Source organism: Letharia lupina, assembly GCF_014066315.1.
Source record: "Letharia lupina isolate WasteWater1 chromosome Unknown contig_3, whole genome shotgun sequence".
Lineage (NCBI taxonomy): Eukaryota > Fungi > Ascomycota > Lecanoromycetes > Lecanorales > Parmeliaceae > Letharia > Letharia lupina.
The window spans coordinates 1,362,190-1,388,843 of NW_023502972.1; the positions used below are offsets into that span (position 1 = coordinate 1,362,190).

A 26,654-nucleotide genomic window follows, 5' to 3' on the forward strand; every position below is an offset into this window, starting at 1 on the left:
TTGAATGTCTCCTGGGTACAGAAGCTTCCCCGAGACGAAGAGCAAATCTAGTGGCCCTTCATCGAAAATTTCGCACTTGTCTTCTCAGCTCGAATTGACTCTGTCGTAATTGATCTCATCCCTCCAACGCCCTAATGTGTGCATCCTGCAAATCCCGGTGAGGATGGAATGAGGCTTTGCTTACTTCTATTCGACGAGTAGTCGCGATGGGACTTCACTAATAGACAAACGCTGATGCAGGTTTACATGAGAACGTCACGGGGGAGCGTGGGAGGTGGAGAGTTGGTATCAGAATAAGAAAGACGAAGAAAAGACTGTGTACAGTGAATCAGTTGAATCTAGACTGAAGGCTCTGGAGAACCATGCACTGTGTTTTTGGATAGAACAAGGGAATGTGGGAAGATTGCCTGTTGTTACAGCATTTGCCCCGACACGTTTGAGCAAAGTATTAGGCGCTCTCTCCCTCAATCAAAGCCTTCGTTTGGATCGAACCGAAGCGGGCTTTCGATAGACAAGGCTTCGCTGCCAGCTCCTGCACGAACACATCCATTCAATCCGTAAGGTGTCTGCTGCCGTTCTGGTAGCCCATTGAAAAGCTTTGCTCGTTTGACTTATCGCCAGAGGACGGCAACAGAAAAAATCATAATGAAACAGTCGCTGCACTGATGTTGCTACCAGAATCGGTGGTTCAGGTAAGAGATCGAAGCCATGGTCTCCTTCCGCGTCATCTTGCGTCCAGACGTTAGCCACCCAGTTATCCTAGGATCTCGGAGGAAACCCCACCATAGCTCTCCACGTGCTCTCTTCCTCATCTCTTCCTCTTCGTCTTCAAAGATAGGCTCCAACAAGCGGCCGTAAAACTCTTCACGTTCATCCACTGCCCGCGAAATTAATTTCCACGTCAGACAACCAGCCGAAGCCTGCGTCGTTGAAGACAGAAGCGATGTGCCCATGGCACGCAGGACCAATATGTCCCAAGATACTTCACGCATATGATGACTGCTAGCCGAAATCCCCTGCATAACCAGGTCTGCCTTTCGCAGCGCTGCCCAGTACTGGCAGGAACGATTGAACTCGGTATACGATACGCATCTTGAGGGTTTCCAACCGGGCGTCTGGTAGGAGTGCGGGGGGTGAAGCGTTTCGTCTGCAAGGCTATATGCCGCCAAATCATCCCAGGCGCCAGGTGGGTTTAGGTCTTTGAGCACCTGGAGGAGAATCTCGTCGGGTGGAGATTCGAGAGACATGGTGGGTGATAGTAAGATGAAGAGCGGTGGAAATGCGATGTCTAGGGTATGACTTTAAGAGGTATGTTGCTTCTGTGGAGTGTGAACCATACACTTGGGAGGGGATTTGATTGGAAGACACGGCAGAGCGGTACAGCTGTGACGATCAGGTTGACTGTATGAGTTGCGTTGGTCGTTACTCATGCACCAACACAACGTGAGTCATACACTCACAGTGAAATAGCAGAACGACAAAGGAGAGCGGAAGGTGTAAATATTAGGCTGATGGCAAAGTGTTATTAGCACGTGCAAGGTGCGGATCCTGCATGAGAGTGCCGAGACAAGAAGCGTGTAACGCGCATACTAGCCTCGCCAGGTAGCAGACAGGTATAAATCGTACCTTAGATACGTATTTGAAGGATCCTAGCAGGACAAACACGAATGCAATACAGTAATGCTTTAGTCAAGAGATTCAAGCACAAATACTGAAGGACTTTGATCGTTTACACATGTGCATGCATTCCGGATCATTCTTCTCTAACCCATTCATGACCAGGGCAGCGACTGTCTTGTTTTTCTCTTTCAGAGGCTTCCTGATACGACAAGTATCGGGCTTTCACAGGTCTCTACCCCTACCTCTCCCTTGCTATGATTGATTTCCTCATTTACTCGCAACGAGCTAGCAGTCGATTCTGTCGTAGCTAGTCGAACTTCCAAGTCCATCGTGATGAGCGTAGGCCTAGGAAGTCCAGGCGGTGTGCTCAGAGGGTAACAAACAGGTGCTTGCTCACGTGCTCACGCAATGATGCTTGATGGCTGTGGTATGGAGAATGTAATGCGCCTGGCAGCAGCCGATCGCTTATCTGCGCACTAGGCGAGCGCCTACCACGTCTAATCAATCCGTTCGAGGTCATCGAAATATCCCGCTGCAAGCCATGGCCTTCGTCTTGCGCTTCCATTGCCACCGAGCTTGTTGCATCAGACGAGAGTGTGATGTGGCTTGGGAGGCCGAAGTCCATCATTTAATTATGTAAACCATTGAATTTATTTAAAATTGGTAGAAGGGAATATGTTCTCGGCGGAGGTGGCATGCATGTAAAAATGAAAACTATTACTCTAAAAGTGTGTCTTGGCGAGAGATGCCAGCAACGCATGATAAGTACTTTTGCACTGTACCCAACAAGCAATATTAGTCGGGGCTAACAATTAGATCGCAAGCCAAATTGAGACATGAAAAGAGTGTCTTTGCCGAAAATCAGAAAAACAAGACCCTCAACGCTGGCCCGTGCATACGTTTGCAAATCAAATAATCCGTCTCACTCGCATCCCCCGAGTCTCACTGTCTTCTTCCACACTACTCATTCGACCTCCTCTGGTATTAAAGCTGGGTTCATCAAGAGTCCCAATTTGGTACACTCCCGATGTAGAAGATCAGCCTTGCGTCCAAAGTGTGTTGCGTGTTTGTCATCCCTCAATGCATTACTCACCATCCTGGAGGCCCAGTTGGCTGGATCTGCCAGGATTACGTAGGGCTCGAATCTCTGGTCAATGCGAATGTCGATGTTGTAATGGTGGCCAACCATTGTTACAACATCCCACTCGGTCGGTAGGTCGCCTTCGTCGTCCGTGCACTCATTACAGAGCCAGTGAATGAGGTAAAGTTGGTCATCCCGACACTCTTCACCGTCGATGGTCGGTCGCTTCCTGTACCCAAAAGCGTACATCGACCGCATCCACCACAAGACATTCAGCCTCCCTTCACTGCAAGGCAGCAAAACGACAAGTCAGCAAACATCTTTCCACAAAATCACATCCCGACTTACAATCCAATGAGATTCTGCGCTCTACTCTGGGCGCCGGGAGTCACCTTGAGAAAGTGTTGGAAACAGATTTCGGCCAGTCTTTTTAAGTCTTGTTTCTTCTGCTCGTCCAGAAAGTTGAGTACCCGTGTCGTGTTTTCAGCATCAGAGCTCTCCAATCGGTCGAATAGTCGAAGACGGTGTTGCTCGTGGAAGATCTGGTCGGGGTAGAAGATGTGCAATATGCCTTCGAGCTCTTCCAAAGTCAATAATCTTCCATCAGGCCGAACCCACCAGTAGCTAGCGAAGGCGATGGAGAATATGGGAACAGGCATGTGAGAGACGGAAAGCAATGGCATGTCAGACGTCATCAAAGGGACCTCTGGGAGCGCTGGTAGCTGTTCCCCAGCGCCGCTCGACACTTGTACTAACGACCATATGAGCTGCTGCGTTGCCTCTCGCGTTGTAACTATGGGTCCCATTATGGTGCCGAGGTTTTTGCTCTCGAATACGATAGATGAAGTGTCCGTCACCAGGAAATGGGTCGATCAAGGATAATGATACGTGGATCTCAGAATGGAGAGGGCGAGGAAGACTTTTGGGAAGAGAATCAGCAGATGAAGGATTATACTGAAGGTGTCTTATCAACAATCTGTGAGCCGATGAAAGAATGTACGAAAGATGTCTTATGGGGAGTGTCTGTGTGTGAGCAGATAAAAGAATGTATTGCAGGTGTCTTATGAGAAGTGTGTTCTTGTGAGGAACTTGTGGGCAGATAGAGGAATGAACTGAAGATATGCTGTGAGAAGGAAAACAGCAGATGAAGAGAAAGGCCCCATTTATGGAAAAAGGCAGATATGTCCATTCTTTCTCTAACCTTTTTGAGGGAGTATGTTTTATTTTAGATGTGTGATAGGCAAAATATCTACGGCGGAGGTAGTCAATAAAGGTGCAACGTTTCAGCTGCTCAATTCTACCAATTTTAGTTTCGAGATTGTTACATTAGAGGGCGAGGGTGAGATATGCCGTGGGAGATTGAAGCTACTTTCTTTGACACTTTGAATTGTTACAGTTGTTTGAGATCGATAGAGGGGTATGTGCTCTAGGCAGAGGTGGTCGACAAAGGTGGAACGTTTCAGATGCTCAATTGTACCAACTTTAGTCTAGATATTGTTACATCAGAGGGCGAGGGTGAGATGTGCCGTGGGAGGCCGAAGCTTTTTCCTTTGATACTTTGAATTGATACTTTGAATCGTTACAATCGTTTGATATTGGTAGAGGGAGTTGTGTCCTGGGTGGAGGTGACAAGCATATATGTCGACTGAAACTAGAATCATGTCTTGGCAAGAAATGCCAGCAATGCATGATACTCTATTAACGCTATACCCGACAAGCAATATTAGTCGGGGCTAAAAATTCAAATCGCAAGCTGAAATAAAAGGAGTGTTTTTGATAAAGTATAGTCGTTGCACGTATACTAAGGCTTCACGCTGTAATCGACAAGAAGTGTTATAAATTGAGGCTGATAGTTAAATTGTAAGTAAATTTAGGAAAAGGAGTGTCTTTGTCGGATATCAAATGCCCTAACGCCGGTCCGTGTATCCGTTTTCACATCTTCGTCTCGACCCACCCGTATCTCCCTCATCTCACTATTTTCCACTACGACGGTTTTTTTTTGGAGCCTTTCCTTTCCCCTTCCCAGATGTGTCTCCTGGTGACTCAGAACTAGACTCATATGCCCTCGCCTTGCCCTTGCCCTGGATGGTGCTGTCTGGCTCCTTGCTTCCGCTTGGACTGGGGGTGGACAGAACATTGTGGGGATAGAATGGCTGTTTTGCCTTTTCCCTTCGCCCTTCCTGTTCCTCCTCTTCTTCGCTTGACTCTTCCTCTTCTTCGCTTGACCCTTTCTCTTCTTCCCTGCCTTGCTCTTCCGTGGAGGGACCTGACAGAAGATCATGGATGTCTGAGCGATGCGGACCTCCTCGGGTAGGCTGGCCCGAAGCTGAAGCGGTTGCTGTTAAGGTGGAGGACCTCATTGTTTCGGTGACAGCTGCAATAGGATCGCTTTTGGATCAACTTGTAAGCATATTCTCCTCTGCGCCAATAGAACATGGATCATCTTACGGGGGTAGACTAAGCTTAGGTAATGGAAACCCCTTGTCTTGTGTATATCGCACATGCATTCCATGAGCCATGTTAGCAAAGTGAAGCAGAATTGCTCTGTCCATCATAACCTCAGCCACCGCTTTGGTGATATCTTTTTCTGGTGTTGCTAATAACTCGAATACACGAATTGAACCGGCCTCGACTTTGAACACATAAATTCGGGCAACTTGTATGGCCACAAATTCGCTTATGTGGTTGTCTTTGTCGTCGCGGCAAAAATGGTATAAAGGGTATAGGATGCAGAGCTGTTCAAACCGGATTCTTTTTTGGTTCCATTCAGGCATGACAAAGAACCGCATTGGCAGTCTCTTTAGCCTATGATCCAGCAAAAAGAAGAATTCAGCGATGTAACAGTTGGTAGAATCATGTCTGGACTTACAGCCCCTCGAGAATCTCCATTCTATCTGTAGCATTCCCGCCATTTGCCTCGTCTTTTGCCCTCCATGTCTCAAGTAGGTTTCCGACTTCGTCCTTTAGGTCTTGTTGGTGTTGATCGTCTTGCTCGACCAAAGCTCTGATTTTGATTGTCAATGGATCTTTGGGGTTGTCGAAATGTTCCAACAACTTGGTCAAGGGGGGAGAGTCGTCTAGGTCGCACATGATGCTGATTATCCCAAAGACCTCGGGTTGAACTAGAGGCCTTCCCCTAAGATCGAACCGATTGTTGGCAACGAAGATACGTTCGAGCCGGTTAGTGGAGATAGTTTGACCGCCCGCGGACGGCACATATCCGGGCTTTTTCGGCATGTTGGCAGAGATATCGTTTGAATAAGATGGATGAATTGCCGGTCTTCAGGGAAAGGAATTGGTCAAAGAGGATGATGTGCGGAACTTTGATAATGAGAGGGTGTGATTTGTGTCGAAGGTGGCTTTTGGGGGAGAGAATCAACAGATGAAAGAACGTGCTAATTTTTTTATTGAGGAGAGCAACAACTGACAGAAGGATTTTTCGAAGGTGTCTTATGAGGGGTGTGTGGGTAGGTGAGAGAACGTGCTGATGTTGTATCATGAGGAGTGCGGGAACAAATGAAAGAGCGTGCTGAACTTGTTCGATGAGGAGTATGAAGAGAAAAACAGAAGATGGAGGGAAGGAGTCCAGCTTTCATAAGAGAAAGACAGACATACTGCCTCACCATCCCCTCCATAGTTCCCTCGGCACTTGCACGATGTTCAGAGTACAAGGATTCTGAGACAGTGCAGCCATGGAACTCGCCCTTTTTCGAAGGCAGAGGCGTCCAAATGGGAGGCTGCATGCTCAGAGAGACATCACTGTTTGAGACCTGAGGTGTATTCGAGTCTCTGACGTTGCAAGAGCGTGTCTCAGGCTCCCAGATGACAGAGATGCGGTATTATGATTGGTGACAGAGAAAGTTTCGAAGCCTAGAGTGGGTCTGTATCTGAGAGCTGAGGTGTTTGAGCCTCCGAACTTGCAGGAGTGTTTCTCAGTTTCCCTGGCGACGGAAATGAGGCAAAGCTGTTGCCGAAGGAGAGGGTGTCCCAGCCTAGAGTGGGTCTGCATGTTTGTAATGTGGGTCTGAAAAGTATGTGCGGCTGCCGGCGTACAAAAGCCTGCCGCAAAAATTGCCCTGACATGCCGAGATGGTTCGCTACTGGTCCTCGAAACCATACCGCTGCCTAATGTATGCCCATCTGGGGCTGCTCCTGTGACAGCATCCATGAGCACATCAGGCAAAGATGCATGAAACCGAGCGTACAAAAGCTCGGCCTCGAAGGTTTTCCTGTTTCAAAATTGTCGCCCAACAGTCATTCGCCACGATCTCCTCAACGATACCACTACCTTATGTTTGATTTTTCCATCCCCGGCCGCTGTGACAGCGTTCCTTGTGCCTCAGCCGTGGGCGTCAATGCGAAGACACAGACGCGGTGTCGCAGCGTGGTTGGAGTAGATCTGCCACCCATAGACACTGTCTCCAAAGTGCATCGGAACCTCGGCGTAGAGAGCGCGGCATAGCCTCGAAACGTTACGATTAAAACATTTGGCGCTGATGCAGTACATGCCAAGAGTTTAGAAATAGGCATGAAGCGCTGAAACGTTTGGAATCAAGGTGACCAAATCGCGGCGCCATTTCCGTCAAACAATTGACCAAGCATCCGAAACAAAACTGGTACAATTGGGCAGCTCAAACGTTCCGCCTTTATCGACCACCTCCGCCGAAGAAGTTTTACCTCCTACACACTTCAAACAAGATATACTCCCTCCAAAAAGCGTCAGGGGTAGAATAGACAAAATAGTAAGGCAGCAAATCGGTGTTTTCTCTATAAAAGGCTTCTCCCCCCCTTCTGCAGTCCTTCTTCTCATAACACACCTTCAACTTATTCTTCCATCTACCCACACACTCCTCCTAAGATCCTCCCAAGACACCTTGAGCATACTTTTACCCCTGCACACACTCCTCATGAGACACTCTCTGTATACACATACTCCTCATAAAACTCTCTCTGCACACACACACACACTTCATAAGACACTCTTTGCAGAAAGCAGACTCACTCCTTATCAAACAGCTGCACATCCTTACCCTATTCCAGCTCCTTTTCTGGAGACCGACACTTTGTCCATCTGATTCAAACGACATCTTAGCCCCAAATGTCGGCCAAAATGCCGGTCAATATAGCTTCCAAGCTCACGTCAGAAGCAGGGTCTTCAAATAACCGACAAGCGGCGGCAGGTGGTGGACAGGAGCCACTTGGTATCGGAGAGAACCGCGGAACCGTCGATTGGTATTCATTTATAGGGTCCGATGGCGTCGGGCAAGACCAACCCTACCTAACATGGCCGAACGGCAAGAAGGAACAGCTTCCAATACTTCCAGCCATCCCTATGACATCAAGATATGAGACATTTCTGAAGATCAGATTAGCGCCCAGAGTTGTCAAACTCACGACTCTTTTACACATCTTCTCCATGTATGTTTGCCACACGTGGTACGAGTCTTTTGGAAGGCAATTGGTTCGGGAGGAAGTCGTGGGCATAATGCGCATGGTTTTTTACGGCACTCGGTCGAACGCAAGATTTTTAAGTCTCGAAAGATTCGATGACCCCGCAGATGAGCTCACAATCGCACTCCGAAGCATGACCGACACAGTGAAAGACACAGTGAAGGAAGAATGGTGCCGCCACGTTGATGGTTGGTTACAGCAACTTCGAGCTGTTGACCCCGCAGCCAAAGTTAGAGCCGAAGACCTTGTTGGTTTGTAAGTCCGATCTTGGTTCTTTGGACTAGAATACTGCTGAATCAACTCTTTTTTGCTGCACTGCAGCATAGGGAGGCCACCGTTGGTTCTTGATTCTACGCTTAGGGCATATCAAGTGAACGCGAATTCCATTGAGGGCTACCAGGCCTGTGCCCATTACGGTGTAGTCAATTGGGGCACAAATCGCGACAACGAAAAGTTGAGAGAACAGGATACCAGAAAAGTTTTCAGCCACTATTACAACTGGAGGGCTGTTCGCGCAATACGCCTCTCCGTGATCTTTGCAGACCCAAATCTTCAGGACACCCAGAATGTAGCTTTGGTGGCTAATGATCCAAAGTACAAACCATTTTTCAAAGCTTTGAGCGAGCAGTGGATTAGTAAATACGAGGTAGAAGTTCTTGGACTGAAAGCTCGGCCCAATACAAAAATGTAAGTTGATTTATGTTCTATTGAGGGAAAGGAGGAAATGCTTACATCTGTAACAGCGCTTCTCAAAGCGGCCTCGTTCCAGCGATGACTTCAAGTCTTGGAGCATTATCATTGACGGCAACCGCTTCAAGTTCAAGTCAGCGCACCGCGCCAGGTCCAAGCCAGCTGATCGATATTGAAGGAAGTTACGGATTCGAACTCATGACAGCTCGTGCACTCCTCAGTGCATCCCCCAGTGCACCCCCCAGTGAAAGCAGCAGCAAGGCGTCAAGCGGAAAAGGCAAAGGGAAGGAGACAATTCCAGAGACTCCAGACTATATCGGACAATTCACCGATGATGATGACTACGCTAGGAGTGAGTCCGCAGGGTCTCCGCCACCTCCTGGAGAGACCACCAGCGACGATCCAGCCAATAAAGGGAAAGGCAAGGCTAGGCGACGAGAATCTAGTTCTAATTCACCACCGAAAACAGAAAAAGGAAAAGGAAAAGGAAAAGAAAAGGTGGCAAAACGTCAACGTCGTGATTGAAAATGGTAGAACGTGCATGAAAGGTGTGGAGGGCAGTGATGGAAAGGAGATGCGGGTGGGGTGAGACGGATATTTGAAAACGGCTGCACGGACCGGCGTTTGGGGATTTGATATCCGACAAGACACTCCTTTTCCTAATTTTGCTTGCGATCTGATTATTAGCCCCGACTCATAACACTCCTTGTCGGTTGGTTGCAGCGTGGAGCCTTAGCATGCGTTTGGAGGCCATTTTTTGCCAAAGACACTCTTTTTGTTTCAGCTTGCGATTTGAATTTTTAGCCCCGACTGATATTGCTTGTCGGAAGCATGCGTTGCTTTTCTTTGCAGCAGCCCCGACTGATACTCCTTGTTGGGTGCAGCGACAACGAATAGATAGAGCTTGCATTAGTTGACTTGGCGACTAGCCTTAATAATCCATGCGCATCACATCCTAAGTTGTGGCGAGTGCTGATCAGTGAGCATGCTGCTAGTGGTTGACTTCTTGGAAGCATTGTCCGTACCTCGGTATTCGGAGCACATTTCGCTGAAAGCGGAGGAGCGGATGCATACATAAGTTCATTATTAGTACCGTAGATATATCCGTGCCTCTGAATTCACTACCCCGAGTCTGCCTATTCACATAGCGTGGAGTCCCAAAAAGCCCTAGAGTCTACATACACAGTCAAGAGAGCGATGGCGAGATGTTTGGTAAGAGGGCGACTCTGCCTTCTTCGATATGTCGGAGAGGCACATCCTCCGTTGGCGTCTGCGTTGGAGATATCTCTGGGGAAGAGAGGGCCGAGTGAAGCGGATCTAGGTTGCCTCTATGTATCGATAGGTGTTTGGAATTAGACGGCTGCTCGGCAGTATCCTCGAGGCGTGCGCCGCGCTTCTGCGTTCGAGGCCAACAGTTCGTGCAATAGCCCTGGTCACAATCGGTACATTGATACTTGACCGACCCGGCCAATTTCCTGCATTTGTCGCAATGGAAGCTTGAGACTTGGACTTCTTTGAACATCCTATGAGGCTTTTTGGCAGGCATTTTGGCGTCAACTTTCCCACCAGATTCCTTCGGTGGTTTCAATGGCTCGTGGAGCGAGCCCTGAACAATCCAGTACTTGAAGTCTTGGAGCGTTACACGGACGTCCATCCATAGATCTCTAAAGGAACCTCGTTTTTCCTTTACACTAGCGGACACCGCCACTTGAGACTTGGTTGATTTTCGATCTTGCCAGGCTTCACTTATCGCCTGGACAGTAGCCGCAATGATTGCAAAGGCTGCGGCAACCCATGGACCCCACTTTTATATCTTAGCAGAGTCTTTTGGCTTGTTTTTCAGCGGTTCCTACCTGTCCCACGGCGTCATAATCCTCCCTAAACGTGGAAATCAATGACGGACTCTAGGACTCTGAATTGGACGATACTTACGCGACTGGCCAGCTCCATGTCACGATCTCGTTGATGATCACTGAACTGATGAAGACAGGCGGACACAAGACCGTCACTACTATAGCAGAAGCAAAGAGAAAACCTGCTATACATTTCCCCATGTGGTGCCGTATTTTTGAGGATAGACTTTCTCGTGAGCTGCGTCGGGTGGCCCCACTGAGCCGTCGGAAGATGGTGTCTCGTATATGTTGTTGACTCCACGATGCTTCTATGAGGCCTAGAATGCCGTGTGATAGGATGAACAGGAGGAAAAGCGCATTTACAACAAATGCGTAGTAAACGGATGACTTCTCGCCTAAGTTATTCGATCGATCAGACGTCAGGACTGCTTGCAAGCTTTGGCCTTTTCTGAATGGAGAGCCGTTAGGAACTACGGCACCGCAAGTGTCGTTGCATTGACAGCGATCGTAGGTCGTCGAAGAATAGATTCCATATCCATCGTTGTAAAGTTCATCGAAAGTGCAGTTGATAGCTGCGTTTGTGGGACAATAAGTAACCTCATTAGTCACCTCGAAAGGGGAAAATCCTCTCACGCTAAAGATCAAGCTCGGGATTACTGCTGCGAACATCATAGCTCCCCATAATATGACCACCGGTTTCGCTCCCTTGGACCCCCTTAAAAGATAAGACCAGTTCAGGATCGGGGGCAGAGCTATACAGCCAGCAACATGGATTGGAAATATCCCCTGCAGATCGATGTCCCCGTAGTACTTTGGTGCCATCGTACTATACCATGCCGTAGTGTCGTTATCTGGCCAGTCGTATTTGTAACGCCTACAGTGGACTATCAGCTAAGTAGCAGACGCAGAAAGTACTATTGGACTCTTACGCGAACAGAGCAAAAGCGTGCAAGCAGGCGCCGGCTGAGTACGACATAGCAATGCCTAATTGCACGTTTGAGCAAGTCCATTAGCAAAAAACTAGGCTAAGACAGGGCCCACCTAAAGCTGCCTATGCATTGATGAAGTCAGTATCTCTTCGCTGAGGGTGTTTTGTGAACCATCAGAGACACGAAACTGGGGGGGCAATGGTAGCGTCGCGGAATCGGCGACTCAAGACTCGACAGTGATCGGCAACAATGAATGAACGTACCCAACAAAGTTATGAATTAGATGCCGCAAAGACAGCAAAGAGTATCAAGCAGTAGTACAATAGTCGATTGAGGAAGCCATACTGACCTGCAATCAGATCGTCAGCAGTCACAGAAAAGAAGAAAAAAACATGGATCATCTCTCATACCACTTATAGGGTATGCACACGCTTGAGGAACACTAAAGATGTCTGGGGCGAACAGATCTCCAATTGCCGGGTTGAGAACAGAGACGTTTGTAATGCTTGGGTCTATGAAAATGGCCCCGACCGTCGCGTTGAACCACAGTAGTGTCAAATTTCCATAGTTGCCATGCGCTTGGTGTGCTGCCATTGTGAGGAACTCTGCAACGCTGGCGTTGCCCGGTGCTGCAGCGCTGGTGTTGACCGATGCATTCATGATGGGACAAGAAGCTTGAGCAACTCGTAACAGGAGTCAAGGAAAGGATGTTTGGCGGATGTTATAGAAGTATAAGATGGCGAAAGCGCACTGCGCATATGATCCGATGTTTGAAACCGAGAGGATTGCCGCATTCTTATGATTCCAGAATCAGCTCTCCAAGTCCCCCCCACCCATGTTAATGCGGCTTATGTATTCTGACTCACCAAGGCTGTGAGTTCAACAGCGACATTTAGTGGTTGGATCCTGCAGAGCCCCATGCCTTGTCGCTCAGCTTTCGACCCAACACTGTCCAGACTCTATATTCGACAACAGGAACCGGTCGGACTTTCGCGAATCCGAGCCATGGTCACCCACACCGCATCTACGTGCAACTTCCACGAGGCTGCGTGGAAAGGACGTCATATCGGGAGAATCCTTCCCGCAATAGGTATAAGCCCGAGGTACCACGCGAAGCTGAAGTCAGACGATCAGACAATCTGCAGGGACGGGTCATCAGCCAGCCGGTAACCAATCAAATCACAACAATGATAATAGATCTTTATTTTCGAGTAAGTTTTACCGAAATCTGAGGTGCATGCATGAATTTATAAATAATACTACCGTAGAGATATCTGTGCTGTTTTATCTAGTGTAGAGGTCCCAAGAAGCTCTAGACACTAAAAACACAGTTCTACGCATCGCCAGCACGACCCTCAGAGCTTGGTCTCTTGCCGCGTCAAGTCACTCAGCCTTCGGATGGGCAATTCAACACCTCCACTCGGACCTTGTGACCTTGACGAAGTACTAGTACCTGCGTCAAGATCTCCTCCGGTCTGGCTCCTTGCCATAGCCACCCTTTGCTGATTCTGCAGTCTCGCGCTCACAAGCCAATGGAGTTGCAAACGCATGGCCCCGATCGCAGCATTCATGTGTGAGGTATCTTCTTTGACACGCAGACTCTCGTTCATGACAGTCATCGTTGTCCGAGCATCGAGTTCAGACAGGGCAGCGGATACGCGGCTGACTTCCTCACGAAGCGATTCTTGGAGGCACAAAAGATGATGGGCTGTAGAGTCGAATGGACCGGTGTCAGAGGCCGAAGCTGAAGACGAAGGAGCCTCGACAAGGTCTGCAGAGGGACTAAGAGTTTCTTGAAGGGTTGAGAATGATGTTTCAAGGATGGAGTTCCTGTAACGGAGGCGCTTTAGGGCAGCTTCGTGGGCACCAAGACGCTCATTTTGTGTCTGCAAGAATGGAACGAGTTTTGCCAATGCACAGGCCCTCGAATGTTGGTCCAGAGTGGCGCGCCGAGCAAAAAAGTCACAGCCGTATTCTGCTGCCGCGCATGGGTAGATAGCATCAGGACAGCGTTCAACGTGTTGGCCGATATCACGAAGCAGTACCTGAGCACTGCAATCGGGACATGACGTTCGACCAGCCTCGCAGTGAAGGGTACGATGAGAGTCAAGGTCCCGCTCCATGAAGAGTTGGTTGCAGTCCTCGCATTGCAGCATGACATGTAAGCATCGTTGCTTCTCCACGTCCTTCCGTCGTATAGAAAGCATACAATCTTCCGCGGGACATTCCACTTCCGAATATGCGCACTTTTTGTCGACGTGCTGCTGCACTTCACATCTCTGAACTTGTTCGTTGCATCCCTCGTCTTTCAGAGGGCATCTGACCATCAAATCATCCAGCATGCGATGCAAAATCTTAGGCATTGAAGTTATTTCACTTGTGTGTATCATCCTGCGGCAGGACGGGCAATTCACTGATGATGGCCTAAAGCCAATACCGGATATCTTCATGGCATCGTTGACACAGCGTAGGCAGAAGACATGCTCGCAGGGTAGTCTGACAGCATTGACGAATGGACAGTAACAGATTGCACACATGAGGTTGGGGTCGTAGGAACTGACATATTCTAAGGCTCTCAGATCGACAGGGTTGAGCTGGGGTCTCTGAGGTCTTGGGGGAAGGACAGATTTCCAGGGAAGCGGTACATTGGATCGTTCAGTCGACATGATTGATAGATAGCTATGGAAGAAATCTGCAGTGTGTGAGCAGGCCACTTAGGACCTTTAAGGTCGCAACGTCTCCATGCTGAAACGCAGAGAAATGACAATGTCCCTTACTTTGGGTACTTCACTTCGCTCGGACGCTTGCTTGCCGGCCGGGTTCAGCCGCCAGGGCCTAGCGCTAAGATCGAGTCTTGGCATTTTGGCTTTCGCGGCCGACCTACCTTATACAAGTACTTAGTAACTAAGCGGCCTAACTGCTTTCAACCTCATTCAAGATCGTTACCACGGTTATTCTGACATGGCGAACCCATCACAATTGTACCTGCTCGCTGATCACATTAAGTTGTCATTACTCGAACGGCAGCGGGCCATCTCCCTAAATCTCGAGCCCAACTCCCAAGATGGACACATCTCCAGATCATTGGATCAGATGCGCGAGGGCGTCGAGGCGCTGGAGAAATCAGAGGGAAACGATGATTCGTGCGTCCGATTGAGTCCCAGAAGAGGAAACATGATTACTGACGTGCCCAAGAGCTGCCGACCTCCGGAAGCAATTCGACGATCTGACATCCCAGTTCCGCGGTTTCCCCACGACCTCCAAACCATCCGTCTCCCAACCCAATGACCCAGCCCTCTCTCCCGATTTTGCTGCCGCGAAGAAAATTCGACCTCGAAACCCTTCCTCGTCCTCTTTCCTCAAACGCTCTGCAGCCGACTCCCCTAGGCCAGATAAATCCGTCAGGTTTACAGATGCACCGTCAGATCCGCAAGAAGAGGCGAACAGAGCAGCGCTATTTCCGTATAGAGATGAACCAGAGCCAGGAGGGCCGCCAGATCAGAGTCAGCTGGATAATCAACAGATACATCAATACCACTCACAGGTGCTGAGGAGACAGGACGAAGATCTGGACAGGCTGGGAGACAGTATCGGACGACAGAGAGATCTCAGCATACAGATTGGTAATGAACTGGAAGATCAGATCGGTATGCTTGACGACTCGGAACAGATCATGGATCGCCATCAGTCGAGACTGGATGGGGCGAGGCGACAGCTGGGGAACGTGGCGAGGAGGGCAAAGGACAATAAACAATTGACAGTCATCATAATACTAATCGTTGTGCTTGTTTTGTTGATAGTCATTCTGAAGAGCTAGCGAAGGGGTCATTTCCATATATTATCTTTGGCGCTGCGTGGTTGGGGCCGCTTTGGGACGAGGGGCTGGCAGAGGGTCTAACGAAGGATCAATTAGCTGATTGAAAATGGAGCCGGGGCTTTGGCGTTATTACGGGTGTACTAAGGATATTTAGAGCAGCAATGTATGTATCTGCACGTCGTTATAGAAGCAGGCTTTGTATGATACACGAAGAACCATCAATGTTACGGCATGAAATCCGACGGAAATGCTGCCTTCATATCAGCAGCCCATAATGGATCCCCTCTCTGAAAGGGTTCAAGTGAGATGTTTCAACTTGACACGATTCAAATTCTCCGCCTTCATCTCTTCACTTCTTTGCATGCTCGTGGTCATCCTCCATAGCCTCGCTTGTCTCCTTCTGTAGGCTCTCAACATCATGTTCCGCATCTGTAATCTCCTCCCTATCCGCTTTGACCTGTCATTTCCCAACTCGTCAGCATCCTATTGCTCGGTCCGTGCTCTGATCTTGGTTCCAATTGCGCCAAAGAGTGTCCAGAGTACGTACGGCAGACTCCGAGTTACTACCTAACTCTCTCTTCCAATGGCCCTTCCCATCCTTTTGCTTGTTCAATTGATCATCCTTGTGGTGGTCGATTTTGGCTTTGCGGTCCTCTGCGTCATGGTCTGCAATTGACGATCAGCACACATCCCTCCACACTTTTCTGGAAGAGAAAGCACGGAAGCTTCAAAGAAAGACTTGGACGAACGCCCACCATGGTCCGACTCGCTCAGTACTGCTCGAGCGCTGGTTACGTGCAAGGGGCGGGTGCTGATCGGTGCGAGGCGGAGTGGCGAGGCTCTTGAGCGGAGAGCGATTCTGGTGATGAAGGACATTGTTGATCGTGAGGACACAATGGTTCAGTCCTTGGATTTTGGTGAAGCACGAGAAATTATACGCCAAGTGTTGTGGTCGGAGAAAAGCAGACCCACATCGGCGGAGAGACGCGACGTCATTGAACTCAACGCGGTTACTCCCGCTAGGGCCCCAGCAGCCGTGATATCTCGAGGGCTACTTCGGTAACCGCAACTATACATATAAGTATGCTTGTGATGATAATTCTCCTCGAAGCAGTAAACAGAATTTGATGTTCATTCCCTTTATGTATTTAATGAAGAGCTTCAAATGCGGGAAAATATCCCAAGTTTTACAGCTATTCGAGGAAAGCAGAGGGTATCACCCGACTCTTGCCCTGCAAATCCTCATCCCAGTTGAACAGTATCAACCTCAGGTGTCGTGAATTTCAGAACCATATCTTGATCAACTCCTCACTCACAGCACTCGGAGTCTGCACGCCACTCTCCGTCACTATAGCTGTGATCAAATTAGGCGGTGTGAAGTCCACCACCTCATCTCCAGCTTTCCTCTTTCCCTCCTCATGCTCCTTCTCTTCCTCTCTGCTCTGGGTCGAGAAGTCAAGCACCTTCTGTCCAAGCGGCAGATCATCTCCACTCAAGGGGTGAACCCTGACGAATTTGTGGCTTTCAGCAACCACATAAAATGGCTTCCCAACACTCTTGGCTAATAGCCCCATCTGATTGGTCCCCATGCCAGAGACGATCCCTCCATTCTCTACCACGCTCTCAGCCCCAACAAGCGCAAATGTGACATACGGTAGCGAAGCGGCCAGCGCGGCAAATGTTATCGTAGCAACGGGTATGTCTTTTCTCCACAATTCCGTAACAATGTCCGCGGAATTCTTAGATAGCCCATCGTTAGAGTCCTGTGCATAGACGACCCTAAACTTCGCTCCATCTTCCGCAGCCGCACCCAAAACCGCAGCCACGACTCTGCTCCTCCCACACGTAAGCACCGTACACCCATCCCGCACGAACTTCCGTGCAACTTTTGCAATCTGACCCCTTGATTCGTTTGCTCTCTGTGCAAACAACCGGCCGTTTGCCAGTAGATGCGCTCTTATTGCCCTGAAGTCTCCATCACCTCCTGATGAACTCCTCTTACCCTTGCTCTTCGCAGACTGGGCAGACCCTTGCTGTAAGGTGGATATCAGATATCGTTGAAACAGATCGGTGCCAGCGGAGAGGGCGATGGAATTTGGAACCGAATCTTTTAGCTCAGAGGTAGCAGATTCTAGGAGGGAGAGGGTTTCAGAGATTGTCGAGGGCGGTGATGCGGAAAGAAGGGATATTAAGGATTCGATAGCGGCGATAGGTTTTGTGATGAGAAGGTCGGTGGAGAGAATGTTCTTGTAGGTGCTGACAAGGCTGGTTGCTTGTTAGTAAGGCCGAGTTGCTATAGGGCCTGGAGCAGGTACTTGAAAGATGGACTGCCATTATTGGGGTCGGAGGATGGAGGGATTGCTGTATTTTCTTCTGGAGGTGGGGTGAGCATTGTGGGAAAACTGTGATGAGGTCAACGTGGTGCAAAAGTCCAGCGGGTGTACCTGATCAACTCCAAGTCGCCGTTGTATCGATACGAAGTCATCCGCTTTCAAGTATAACGTGGAAGAGTGATCGTAATTGTTCCTTGCAGCTCGGCTAGGGCTACATGACTCGTGGCGGACATCATTGGTTGCAGAAATCTGCCCCAACCTCACCCCTTATCGGGTCTAGGGTGAGCGCCGCCTTTTCCGACCCACGTGAATCACCGAGCCCGGTAAGGCGGCCGCGCTAATCCTTCATTGGGAAAGGCTTCATTTGACGGAACACTAAGAGAATGATTTCTACATCCCTCGCTGTTTTCTCATTGCATTCGTCCTTGAGTAACACCCTGCCCGAACTCTCTTCTTCTCAGACCACACGCTATGTGAACCTCGTCTCCCGCACGCCTCGCCCATCGATCGAGATTTGAGTTAGGGATCGAGGTTTCCAGTGCCTACGACTTCTGCGGCCAACGGCATCGTCGAGCTGCTGCACTGCGCCTTTACCACGAGATCTGTCCGGAACGATAGCGTCACCGATTAATGCACTGTCCCCTGCCAGCTGAAACACGGCCCGGAGATGGAGGGTTATCACCTATATACGGGTAACCGCGACAATGACCGCGACGGGGCGAAAGTTAATGCACTTCCCTACCTCATCCTGATTGCATCCGCAGAATGTACAGCATGTGTTGATCGGCCCTTTTCATCTTCATTCAAGCGGCGTACGATCTTGTGATCCTCAAGCCGATCTCTACGTTGGATCCGCACAAGATATGTAAGATAGGCCACAAGGACGATAGTTGTAAGGGGAATCGTTATCGCCCAGTAGATCCAGAAACCAGACTTTACTGTCGGGGCTCCGGAGGGGTTGCTGAAATCAAACAGCGGCATGGCTAGGAAAGTCTGTTCATTCGCGTCTCCTCTTCAGTGCTACGAGACAAATGGAGGGCAATGTTCGAGGGATAGGCGTGAGTCAAACTTACTGCAGCATAAGTACCGGGTAAGAAAAACATGGTCAGAAGCGCTATGCCTTTCATTGCCGAACTATCACGCCTCGAGGCTGCGGCGATCTGGCGAGAACTTGTGGAGATATCTAAGGTAGATTGGGCATCACTTTTGGCGATATAATTATAGAGCTGGAGTGTTTCATCAGTACGTCAGGGTCGAATATAGACGCAAATGCAATGCTCACAGCAGTCATCTGTGCTTGTCCTCGCTTATAATAATACTGGAGCTCCGAGAGCATGACTTTGCATCTTTGAGAGATAAATTCCAGGTATTCTACCATAACCGATTCAGCTTTTTCTACATAGTCCAATCGTGCATGCGGAGTTGTGGTATTGATGTGCCGCATGCTCTCTTGAATGGCCTCTATTGCTGAAAGGAGAACTTCCGTATAGTTCACCCAGGCGGCAGCTAGCTGGACGACTTCGAGTACGCCTTTAGTCATTCTGTCGAAGTTTCTACTTGTTGGTAGAGCATGTAGTAACTTGGCATGCATGACTGGCACCCCAGTCTGGCCACTCATTGTTTCAACCTCTAGAAGTCTCTCCCATATACGCTTTCCCTCCTCATGCAGTAGCCGTCGTTGATAGGCTGTAAACAAAATTGGCAGAAGTAGAGGATATCCAGCCATTGCGTAATACCCTTTGAGTTCCTCGCTAATGAATGCTGTTTGCTCATCGGACCAGGTGAGCACTACTCCGCAAGTTAACCCAGAATCAGGGTCATGTGATATAGACAGAACCATATTCATAGCAAGAACTCCTCGCGTAGATCTCCTCATAGTGAAACCTAGGATAATTTGTCAATACTTACGCCAAATTGAACAATCGACTTATTACCAGTGCGAGGAGAAGTCCCCCTTCGATAGTCCAGGTTATATCTTTGGAAGTGAGACCCATCTGTTCCAAAGGCCCAGGGCGTCGAGCTTGGTAAATTGAATTGTTGAATAACCATCTTAAAGACGCTTTTAGAAAATGGGATGACTTGGGAAAGGAAATCAGGTCCTATGCTGCCGGGATATCTTGCTGGGACACTGGATGGAGAAGAACTAGGTCCTGGTGTTGGACCAAGACTACATATGTCATTTTACCAGCAAACACTATCATTGTTCCTCGATCCTGCTCCGATTGCCACCGTTTCAGTCTTCCACCATGGTCTATTTGGTGTTAAAGCCGGGGTTTCTATCTTCCCGAAGATCCATTGCGAAAGGCTTTTTTTCTCCCCGCCGTTTCACTTCCCCGGCAAATCCCCAAACTTTTACTCTCCCAATGGCATCCTCCGCCCCCACCCCCCTCCCCGCCGACGCAATCCAGCGCGTCCTCTTCATCGCCTCCACCGTCCACATCTATAACATTCCGCCCCTGACCTCCAACAAAGGCTACACCGCCTCCACCTGGACCGCAGACGACAACAAACGCCAAATCTTCACCGGCCGCCTCCGCGTCATCGAAACCGCTGTACCCCTCCCCAAGGACGCGGGGGAATCTCTCAGCACGGAAATCCTACTCGAAGATCCCTCAACGGGAGAATTGTTTGCCAAAGCACCGTATACGGATGCCGGGGCTGTAGAAGCGGTGCTGGATAGCAGCCGCTTCTTTGCGATCAGGGTGGTGGGCGATGGGGGCATGAAAGCTACGTTGGGGATTGGCTTTGAGGAGAGAGGGGAGGCGATTGATTTTGGGATATGTTTGCAGGAGAGTAGGAAGGTTTTGGGGCTGGAGACGCCGTCCGAGAAGAAGAGTGCGGCGAAGGCGAAGGCTGAGGCCGAGGTGAAGAAGGATTACGGGTTGAAGGAGGGACAGACCATCGTGGTTGATATTGGGAGGAAAGGGAGAAGGAAAGCTGGAGATGATGATGCAGGGGCGGAAAGGAGTGGAGGGGCGACAACTGCATCGTTTTCTACAATACCGCCGCCCGAATCGCTGGTGAATGGAGATGGGGGAGCGATGCCGATGCTGGCACCTCCGCGGAGCGCGCAGGATGTAAGGGCCGAGAAGAGGAGAAGTAGGGGGTTTGAGCCTGTTGAAAAGACTGCAGCGGAGCTTGGATTCGATGACGGGGAGTTTGGAGAGTTCCAGTGATGAGGTTGTCAATAGCATTGGCTTCAGCAGCGGTCAGAAGAGGACATTGGGTGATGTCCCGTCATGACATCGTCGTCATATAGAATACTGATAGTTGTAGCAAATAACATGATGCTCACCAGCGACTGAAGTCATGCCTGGTAAAGGCGACGAGATGAGATGGGAGCGATTAGAGATTTCTTGTTTGTAGCAATTTGCCTCTTTATCATACAGGATCCCTTTACGCCGAAGCTATGCCAAATGCTTCGCTCGCAGCCCCCTTGGAAGCCCCCAGCCCAACGTTAGGGCTGCTCCAGCGCCCAGCAAGCCAGTCGTGACGCCTCACATCATGAATTTGTAGAATACACCCTAGGTTCTCCAAATTTCTCCTGAAAGTTTAGTCTTTTTGATCTTCCCAGCCCTCGGGGTATTTCAATTCATTCTTTTCGAACCACTTTGTTGTACCTATAGAGATTGTCAATACTCCAAATGGAGTAGCACAGTGGTTCGAATTCTTATGCGAGGGACTTACATGAATATCCTTTCCAGTCAAAGTTGTCTTTCGGGTTGCAATGGCATTTGTTCTCCAGTCTTTTCTGTTCAGATGTCGGACAATGTGTAAATGGAACGTGCCAGTATCCAATGTCGTCGAAGAAGTGTATTTCCTCCTTTTTCAATAAGAGACCGGCGGCAATGGAATGCACAGGGGCATCACCCCATCTCTCGTAGAAGAAGCCGCCATCTTGGTCCAAGACTTCAAAGAATTCGAGGTAGGCTTTCGATCGCAGCCAATTGAGGTTACCAATTTCAAAGTTGGACCACTAATTACATACATTAGTTGGGAAGATTTAGATGCTCGATGAAAACAACTTACGAAATGGCAATGGTTGTAAGACTCTCCGCCGTCATCGCTCAACCAGTCCACAGCATTGCCTTCAGCAATGTGCTCTGGATGTAATTTCATGAATTTCTTTGCACTGTCCCAGATCGTAGGAATGGTCTCGGCGTACTCAAACAAACTGATGACGAAGCTGTATTTCTTCTTGTTCTCTGCCATGAACACGAACGGGTCGAAGCCAATATCGCAGAATAGCTTGATACTTGGCTCTACACGCCAGTACCACTCATACTCATTCATCAAAGGCTGGCGAAAGAAGAAGCCCGATTCAAATCGACACATGTGCCTGTAGCTTATAGAGTCTCCATAGATGATCTTTCGCTCTGCCATGTCTTCTCGAACCGCTTTGGCTTTGTCTTGATCAATGAAATCTGGGAATGACCAATGCTCCTTGCCAATCAAGCCATATCGCGCAGTGCCAGAAACCATGGCGGTAGTGACCTTCTTGAACGTCTCGTCGAAGGGCTGGTCATTGAGGAAAACCCAGTCGTAGTGGTAATTTCGATTGAACCGATCTTCAACATTACGAATCGAGTCTGCAATATCCCATAGATCCGAGTTTCTGGTCAACGAGACAAATGTAGCATTCATCTTTGCTCCTGTCGAAAGGCCAGATGATGTTTCGAGCTTCCCCGTTAGCTTGGACGAGCCAGATTCCGCAGCAAGATCTTTCTCCCCTGATGAGGGAGGACCTGCGGGGCTTTTCCCTACCGAAGCATTACTTTTGTCTTTCTTGCTCTTCCACCTCTCGAAATTCGACCCACCAGGCATTTCCGGTTTGGGTATTGACGAGGAAGATATGAAATAAAGGATCATAAGACCCTATGGCACTGTCAGCCTGGGCAAGACTGATTTTCCATTAGCGACACCCACGAAGAAAGCAAACAAGACATAACGCAGTATCCTCGACGTGCCAGCCGCCATCTCTACAGACAGTTTGCCCTTGGGCGAAGATGACTCCTGGTTGGATCTCTTTGCCAATTGAACGCCTTTAATCTTGTCTCCACTCTTTCACTGCCTGAAGCTGTTAATGACTTCCACTGCAAGATTGATTGCAGAGATCTGTGTCTGCAAGCGAATGATTATGTCAAACAAAGACGAGTGTGCATTGTACTCTCGAAGTACATGAGGGAGGTCGCTGAATGTCCTAAGGGAGGAGGAGAATAGTGGTTGGATTAGTTGACCAAGGAGCTGGTGAGAAGTATGTCTAAAGAAGAGTTGAATATCCAAATATGAGAGAAAAGTGGTCTTCACAAACGCAAGGGGTGACGAGTCTCATTTCAGGACTTTGCAGAATGCACGCTAACGATAAGGTTTAGCGTCAGAGAACGGGAGAAAGGTTTTACCGATACCGGAAGACCCGCTGGTGCCGCCTAAAGCTTGACTAAAGTGTGATACGATCCACATCCAAACTCCACGTACATCCACCTTACACAAACAACTCTCTCAAACAAACTCTCTTTTCGTCCTCTTTCCCTCGGTCTGTCTTTCAAGCCTTTTGCCTGTGTATTGTAATTATCCTGCACTAAAAGCTTCTCCTTATCTCATATTGCCTTCAATCACTTGTACCTGGACTGCCTTTCGTGTCTGGTGAGGAGTCGCAAAATCCAATGTCTTTCTTCGGTTTCGATCCCCGTGGCCCTCAGGATCGTGGGCATCCTGCTCAAGCTCCGGGGTTCGGGTCTGCTCCAGATCCATTTGCCAGCATCTCTCAGAACCAGGGTTTGGGGCAAGAAGACGACGACGCGTATGTAGGCTGTTTGCCATTGAGATGCATGGCTTAGCTTACGATCACAGTATTGATTTTGATGATACCTATGATGGTCTGGGTGACCAACTGCAAGAGGCGGACGATGACTTTAATGACGATACCTTCGGTGGCGGCGGGGCTACCACCAAATCCATTGGCAAAGACTTCGACTTCTATGGCAGTACCTCAAAGGTCACCGATGCGATTAACGAAGAAGCACTACGATTCAATCGTCAACAACCGCCATCAAACCCTCCAGTCGCTTCCTCAAGCCCTCCTAAGCATGCGTCAAAGGCTTTCAGGACAGGATATGAGGCATACAAGAATCCAGGATACATACCAGAATTGCAAGTAGATGCTAGTCTATGGGGCACAGGGCCCCAAAAATTCGCGAAAGACTATGGATCAAAACAAAGCAGCCGTGAGGTGGGGCCCTCTCAGCAACGGAGTTCCAGCGGTGTACCCACTAAGAAGATGATGAGCTTGGAGGAGGTGGAGGCCGCCATGAGGTCGCAACCCAAGAGACCCAGTCCCGGCCCGGCACCGCAGCAGTTAGCTCAAGCTTCAGGTCCATTCGTAATGCCTCAAATGAAACAGCAAGCACCCCAGTCTGCACGTCCACAGCAAGCTCAGATGCCCTACCCGCAGCAGATGCCCCCGACCCAGCATGAGACAGGACGAGCCGTGCGGCCAGGAGACTTGGCTCAAGCGCCGATCAGTATTCAGCAGAGGCCTCAACCCGGTCATCAGATGCCAAGGGCAACCCAAGTATCGAACAATGAATTACCAACGCGGTCCAGCCCGGCCGCTCAAGCACCTCAAGTTGCTCCCGCTCCTCCACAGATTCTACAGCGAGGTCACAATACACCACAGCAAGCTCCAGAAACCCAGGCATCACCACAGCCTCGCCAGATCTTGCAGAATCCAAATCGTCAGTCAGCTCAACTCGCTCCTCCACTTCCAGAACAGCCGTTATCGATGCAGAAACAGCAAAGAGCGCCTCCTCCTGGTCAGAATGGAGCACAGGTACCTGTACCAATTATCTATCACCCAAGTCAGATTATGCATTTGTCAGACGAGGAGCGTAATGCATATCTGGTTGAGGAAGCCAAACGAGCAAAGCGCAATCACAAAATCTTTCTGTTGTCGAAGGGTAACGGGCTCATGACCCCCCAAGACAAGAATTTCATCACGCGAATCCAACTACAGCAACTGATGACTGCCACTGGAAACGTCAACGAGCAGGACCCTGATACCTCGCTCTCTGAAGATTTTTATTATCAGGTTTACAATCAGATCGAAAATAGACCGAGACAGAATCCACAACAGCCCCTTAGCAATTTTGCACAGACCTATCTATTCCGGACTGGTGGTCGTCAAGGTGGCATGGGTAAGAGGCAGAGAGGCGGAGACAGTCACGTGCAGCGAATGGAACAGCAGGTTCAGCGAGCAGTGGAGGCCGCAAAGGCTAAGCCCAAGAACAAGCAATTGGTCATTGAAGGCAGCTTGGGGAAAATCTCATTCAGCAATGCCAAGACTCCGAAACCCCTGCTCAACATCAAGCGGCATGACAGCAGCAACGTCACCACTCAGCAAAGCAGCAAAAAAACACAAGCCGTTTTGAGTACAACCGACCGCAAGGCCATCCTGAAGAACATTGAAGCAGTCTACTCAACTCTAATGAGAATGGAAGACCACGACCGCCGCCTACCGCCGCCACCTTCTGAAGACAGCGAGCCCGCTGCGGTCCAACAAGTCATGGAGTGGCAGCAGGCTTTCCAGGAACTAAATCAAAAACTTTGGATGGATCTCAAGGTCACCGAGCCGATCTTGCCAGACTCAGCTATTCTCCATCCATTCATTGCATTCCTTTCCTATCCGAAGGGTAAGAAAGCTGTTCCGCGCATCTTCAATCACATCGATGAAAACCAGCGTCTTACAATCTTGACAATGATTATTGTACATCTCGACATACTGGATGTTATTCGTCAAGCTCAGCCCGGAGCTCAGCCCTCGCCAATGTCTCGAGAGCAGGTTGACCTCTTCCTGCAAGCTGTGATGCCCAGTCTCTTTTCGTATGTTACCGAAGCGCCCTTGAACATAGTCATCGGCCTTTTAGGTCTCGTCACAGAGCGTGTGAACTTGAGCGCCGTCGCTCGAACAAGGGTAGGTCTGGAAGTCTTGACAATGCTTCTCAGCCGAGCAGCAATTGTGAAGGCAACTGAAGCTACGGACGATCAGACCTGGGATCAATGGCTGGGTATCTACAATCGCTTCTTCGATCTTCTTGAGCCTCTGCTTGGAGAGGTTTTCCCTGCCTCGGTCAACGCAGGACAGGATCAGTATGTGTGGCAATTCTTAGCCGCCACGGGAAGTGGAGCGAATCCCGAGCAGCAGCAGAGACTGGTTCTTGCAGTCAAGTGAGTAGACTCTCCCTTTCGGATTGGGAGATGTCACTAACAAAGTTCTTCCTAGGGATCGAGTCATGGAGACTCTTCAGCAGAGCAAAACGCTGCCCCCGGAAATGGCATCCCAAAGACGCGGCAATGTCAACTTGTTCATGCAAGCTATTGGGCTCGATGTCGACTTGCTTGATGGTTGAAACATCCTCTTCAATCTTCGCATTCAATTACTTTCGCTACTACACTTGACTATTCGCCATGGCCAATATCATCCCCGGAGCCAGTGACCGTTCGCTGAATATGGGGATGAATAAATGATTGTTACTTTGATAGGGTGGAGTGCAATGGCATCATTTATTTGAGGGCCAAGTTAGCAGAGCGGCAGGCTCTGGAGGACTCGTAAGATGCTCTGGTAATAGGAGCACAAACGAAGCGAAGGAATGAGTGAACGGACAGGGTACCATTGTATGTGGTTGTGTGGCTTTTGCTTATGGACTCGAGACTCGTATCAAGTACCTCTTTGCTTGACATAACATTACTATTGGAACAAACACAAATTTTACACACTCGAATGGAGTCCACTACGATCCATTCACGAGATACTGATTTATTTTGGGTATTGCCAAGCTCAACCATGGGAGTGCCTCTAGTACAAGTAATGCGCGCAATATGCAG

General features: G+C 49.3%; 13 protein-coding genes across 13 annotated transcripts; 4 read left to right on the top strand and 9 right to left on the bottom strand.

The window, feature by feature from the left end:
- Positions 1-671: 671 nt before the first annotated feature.
- HO133_007280 (uncharacterized protein) lies at positions 672-1,247 on the bottom strand (the record flags this gene model as incomplete). The annotated part of the gene is made up of 1 exon (XM_037298171.1): positions 672-1,247. One exon carries the CDS (start codon positions 1,245-1,247, stop codon positions 672-674), a length of 576 nt encoding a protein of 191 aa, XP_037156806.1.
- Positions 1,248-2,584: 1,337 nt separating this feature from the next.
- HO133_007281 (uncharacterized protein) lies at positions 2,585-3,507 on the bottom strand (the record flags this gene model as incomplete). The annotated part of the gene is made up of 2 exons (XM_037298172.1): positions 2,585-2,930; positions 3,050-3,507. 2 exons carry the CDS (start codon positions 3,505-3,507, stop codon positions 2,585-2,587), a joined length of 804 nt encoding a protein of 267 aa, XP_037156807.1.
- Positions 3,508-4,674: 1,167 nt separating this feature from the next.
- Positions 4,675-5,938, bottom strand: HO133_007282 (uncharacterized protein; the record flags this gene model as incomplete). Its single annotated transcript, XM_037298173.1, has 3 exons — positions 4,675-5,089; positions 5,150-5,506; positions 5,571-5,938. 3 exons carry the CDS (start codon positions 5,936-5,938, stop codon positions 4,675-4,677), a joined length of 1,140 nt encoding a protein of 379 aa, XP_037156808.1.
- Positions 5,939-7,811: 1,873 nt separating this feature from the next.
- HO133_007283 (uncharacterized protein) lies at positions 7,812-9,367 on the top strand (the record flags this gene model as incomplete). The annotated part of the gene is made up of 3 exons (XM_037298174.1): positions 7,812-8,407; positions 8,474-8,839; positions 8,896-9,367. The coding sequence occupies 3 exons, from the start codon at positions 7,812-7,814 to the stop codon at positions 9,365-9,367; spliced, it is 1,434 nt and encodes a 477-aa protein (XP_037156809.1).
- A 661-nt stretch (positions 9,368-10,028) lies between these two features.
- HO133_007284 (uncharacterized protein) lies at positions 10,029-11,671 on the bottom strand (the record flags this gene model as incomplete). Its single annotated transcript, XM_037298175.1, has 4 exons — positions 10,029-10,646; positions 10,696-10,720; positions 10,775-11,569; positions 11,625-11,671. The coding sequence occupies 4 exons, from the start codon at positions 11,669-11,671 to the stop codon at positions 10,029-10,031; spliced, it is 1,485 nt and encodes a 494-aa protein (XP_037156810.1).
- A 225-nt stretch (positions 11,672-11,896) lies between these two features.
- On the bottom strand, positions 11,897-12,284 carry HO133_007285 (uncharacterized protein; the record flags this gene model as incomplete). The annotated part of the gene is made up of 2 exons (XM_037298176.1): positions 11,897-11,973; positions 12,035-12,284. 2 exons carry the CDS (start codon positions 12,282-12,284, stop codon positions 11,897-11,899), a joined length of 327 nt encoding a protein of 108 aa, XP_037156811.1.
- Positions 12,285-14,585: 2,301 nt separating this feature from the next.
- Positions 14,586-15,441, top strand: HO133_007286 (uncharacterized protein; the record flags this gene model as incomplete). Its single annotated transcript, XM_037298177.1, has 2 exons — positions 14,586-14,767; positions 14,820-15,441. The coding sequence occupies 2 exons, from the start codon at positions 14,586-14,588 to the stop codon at positions 15,439-15,441; spliced, it is 804 nt and encodes a 267-aa protein (XP_037156812.1).
- Positions 15,442-15,790: 349 nt separating this feature from the next.
- On the bottom strand, positions 15,791-16,317 carry HO133_007287 (uncharacterized protein; the record flags this gene model as incomplete). Its single annotated transcript, XM_037298178.1, has 3 exons — positions 15,791-15,898; positions 15,989-16,107; positions 16,191-16,317. The coding sequence occupies 3 exons, from the start codon at positions 16,315-16,317 to the stop codon at positions 15,791-15,793; spliced, it is 354 nt and encodes a 117-aa protein (XP_037156813.1).
- Positions 16,318-16,724: 407 nt separating this feature from the next.
- On the bottom strand, positions 16,725-17,833 carry HO133_007288 (uncharacterized protein; the record flags this gene model as incomplete). Its single annotated transcript, XM_037298179.1, has 2 exons — positions 16,725-17,706; positions 17,757-17,833. 2 exons carry the CDS (start codon positions 17,831-17,833, stop codon positions 16,725-16,727), a joined length of 1,059 nt encoding a protein of 352 aa, XP_037156814.1.
- A 410-nt stretch (positions 17,834-18,243) lies between these two features.
- On the bottom strand, positions 18,244-19,500 carry HO133_007289 (uncharacterized protein; the record flags this gene model as incomplete). The annotated part of the gene is made up of 4 exons (XM_037298180.1): positions 18,244-18,376; positions 18,517-18,767; positions 18,848-19,000; positions 19,057-19,500. 4 exons carry the CDS (start codon positions 19,498-19,500, stop codon positions 18,244-18,246), a joined length of 981 nt encoding a protein of 326 aa, XP_037156815.1.
- Positions 19,501-20,137: 637 nt separating this feature from the next.
- HO133_007290 (uncharacterized protein) lies at positions 20,138-20,950 on the top strand (the record flags this gene model as incomplete). Its single annotated transcript, XM_037298181.1, has 1 exon — positions 20,138-20,950. The coding sequence occupies one exon, from the start codon at positions 20,138-20,140 to the stop codon at positions 20,948-20,950; it is 813 nt and encodes a 270-aa protein (XP_037156816.1).
- Positions 20,951-21,326: 376 nt separating this feature from the next.
- On the bottom strand, positions 21,327-22,751 carry HO133_007291 (uncharacterized protein; the record flags this gene model as incomplete). The annotated part of the gene is made up of 4 exons (XM_037298182.1): positions 21,327-21,394; positions 21,462-21,750; positions 21,804-22,649; positions 22,701-22,751. The coding sequence occupies 4 exons, from the start codon at positions 22,749-22,751 to the stop codon at positions 21,327-21,329; spliced, it is 1,254 nt and encodes a 417-aa protein (XP_037156817.1).
- Positions 22,752-23,437: 686 nt separating this feature from the next.
- Positions 23,438-26,179, top strand: HO133_007292 (uncharacterized protein; the record flags this gene model as incomplete). Its single annotated transcript, XM_037298183.1, has 3 exons — positions 23,438-23,574; positions 23,625-25,997; positions 26,053-26,179. The coding sequence occupies 3 exons, from the start codon at positions 23,438-23,440 to the stop codon at positions 26,177-26,179; spliced, it is 2,637 nt and encodes an 878-aa protein (XP_037156818.1).
- Between the last annotated feature and the right edge of the window lie 475 nt (positions 26,180-26,654).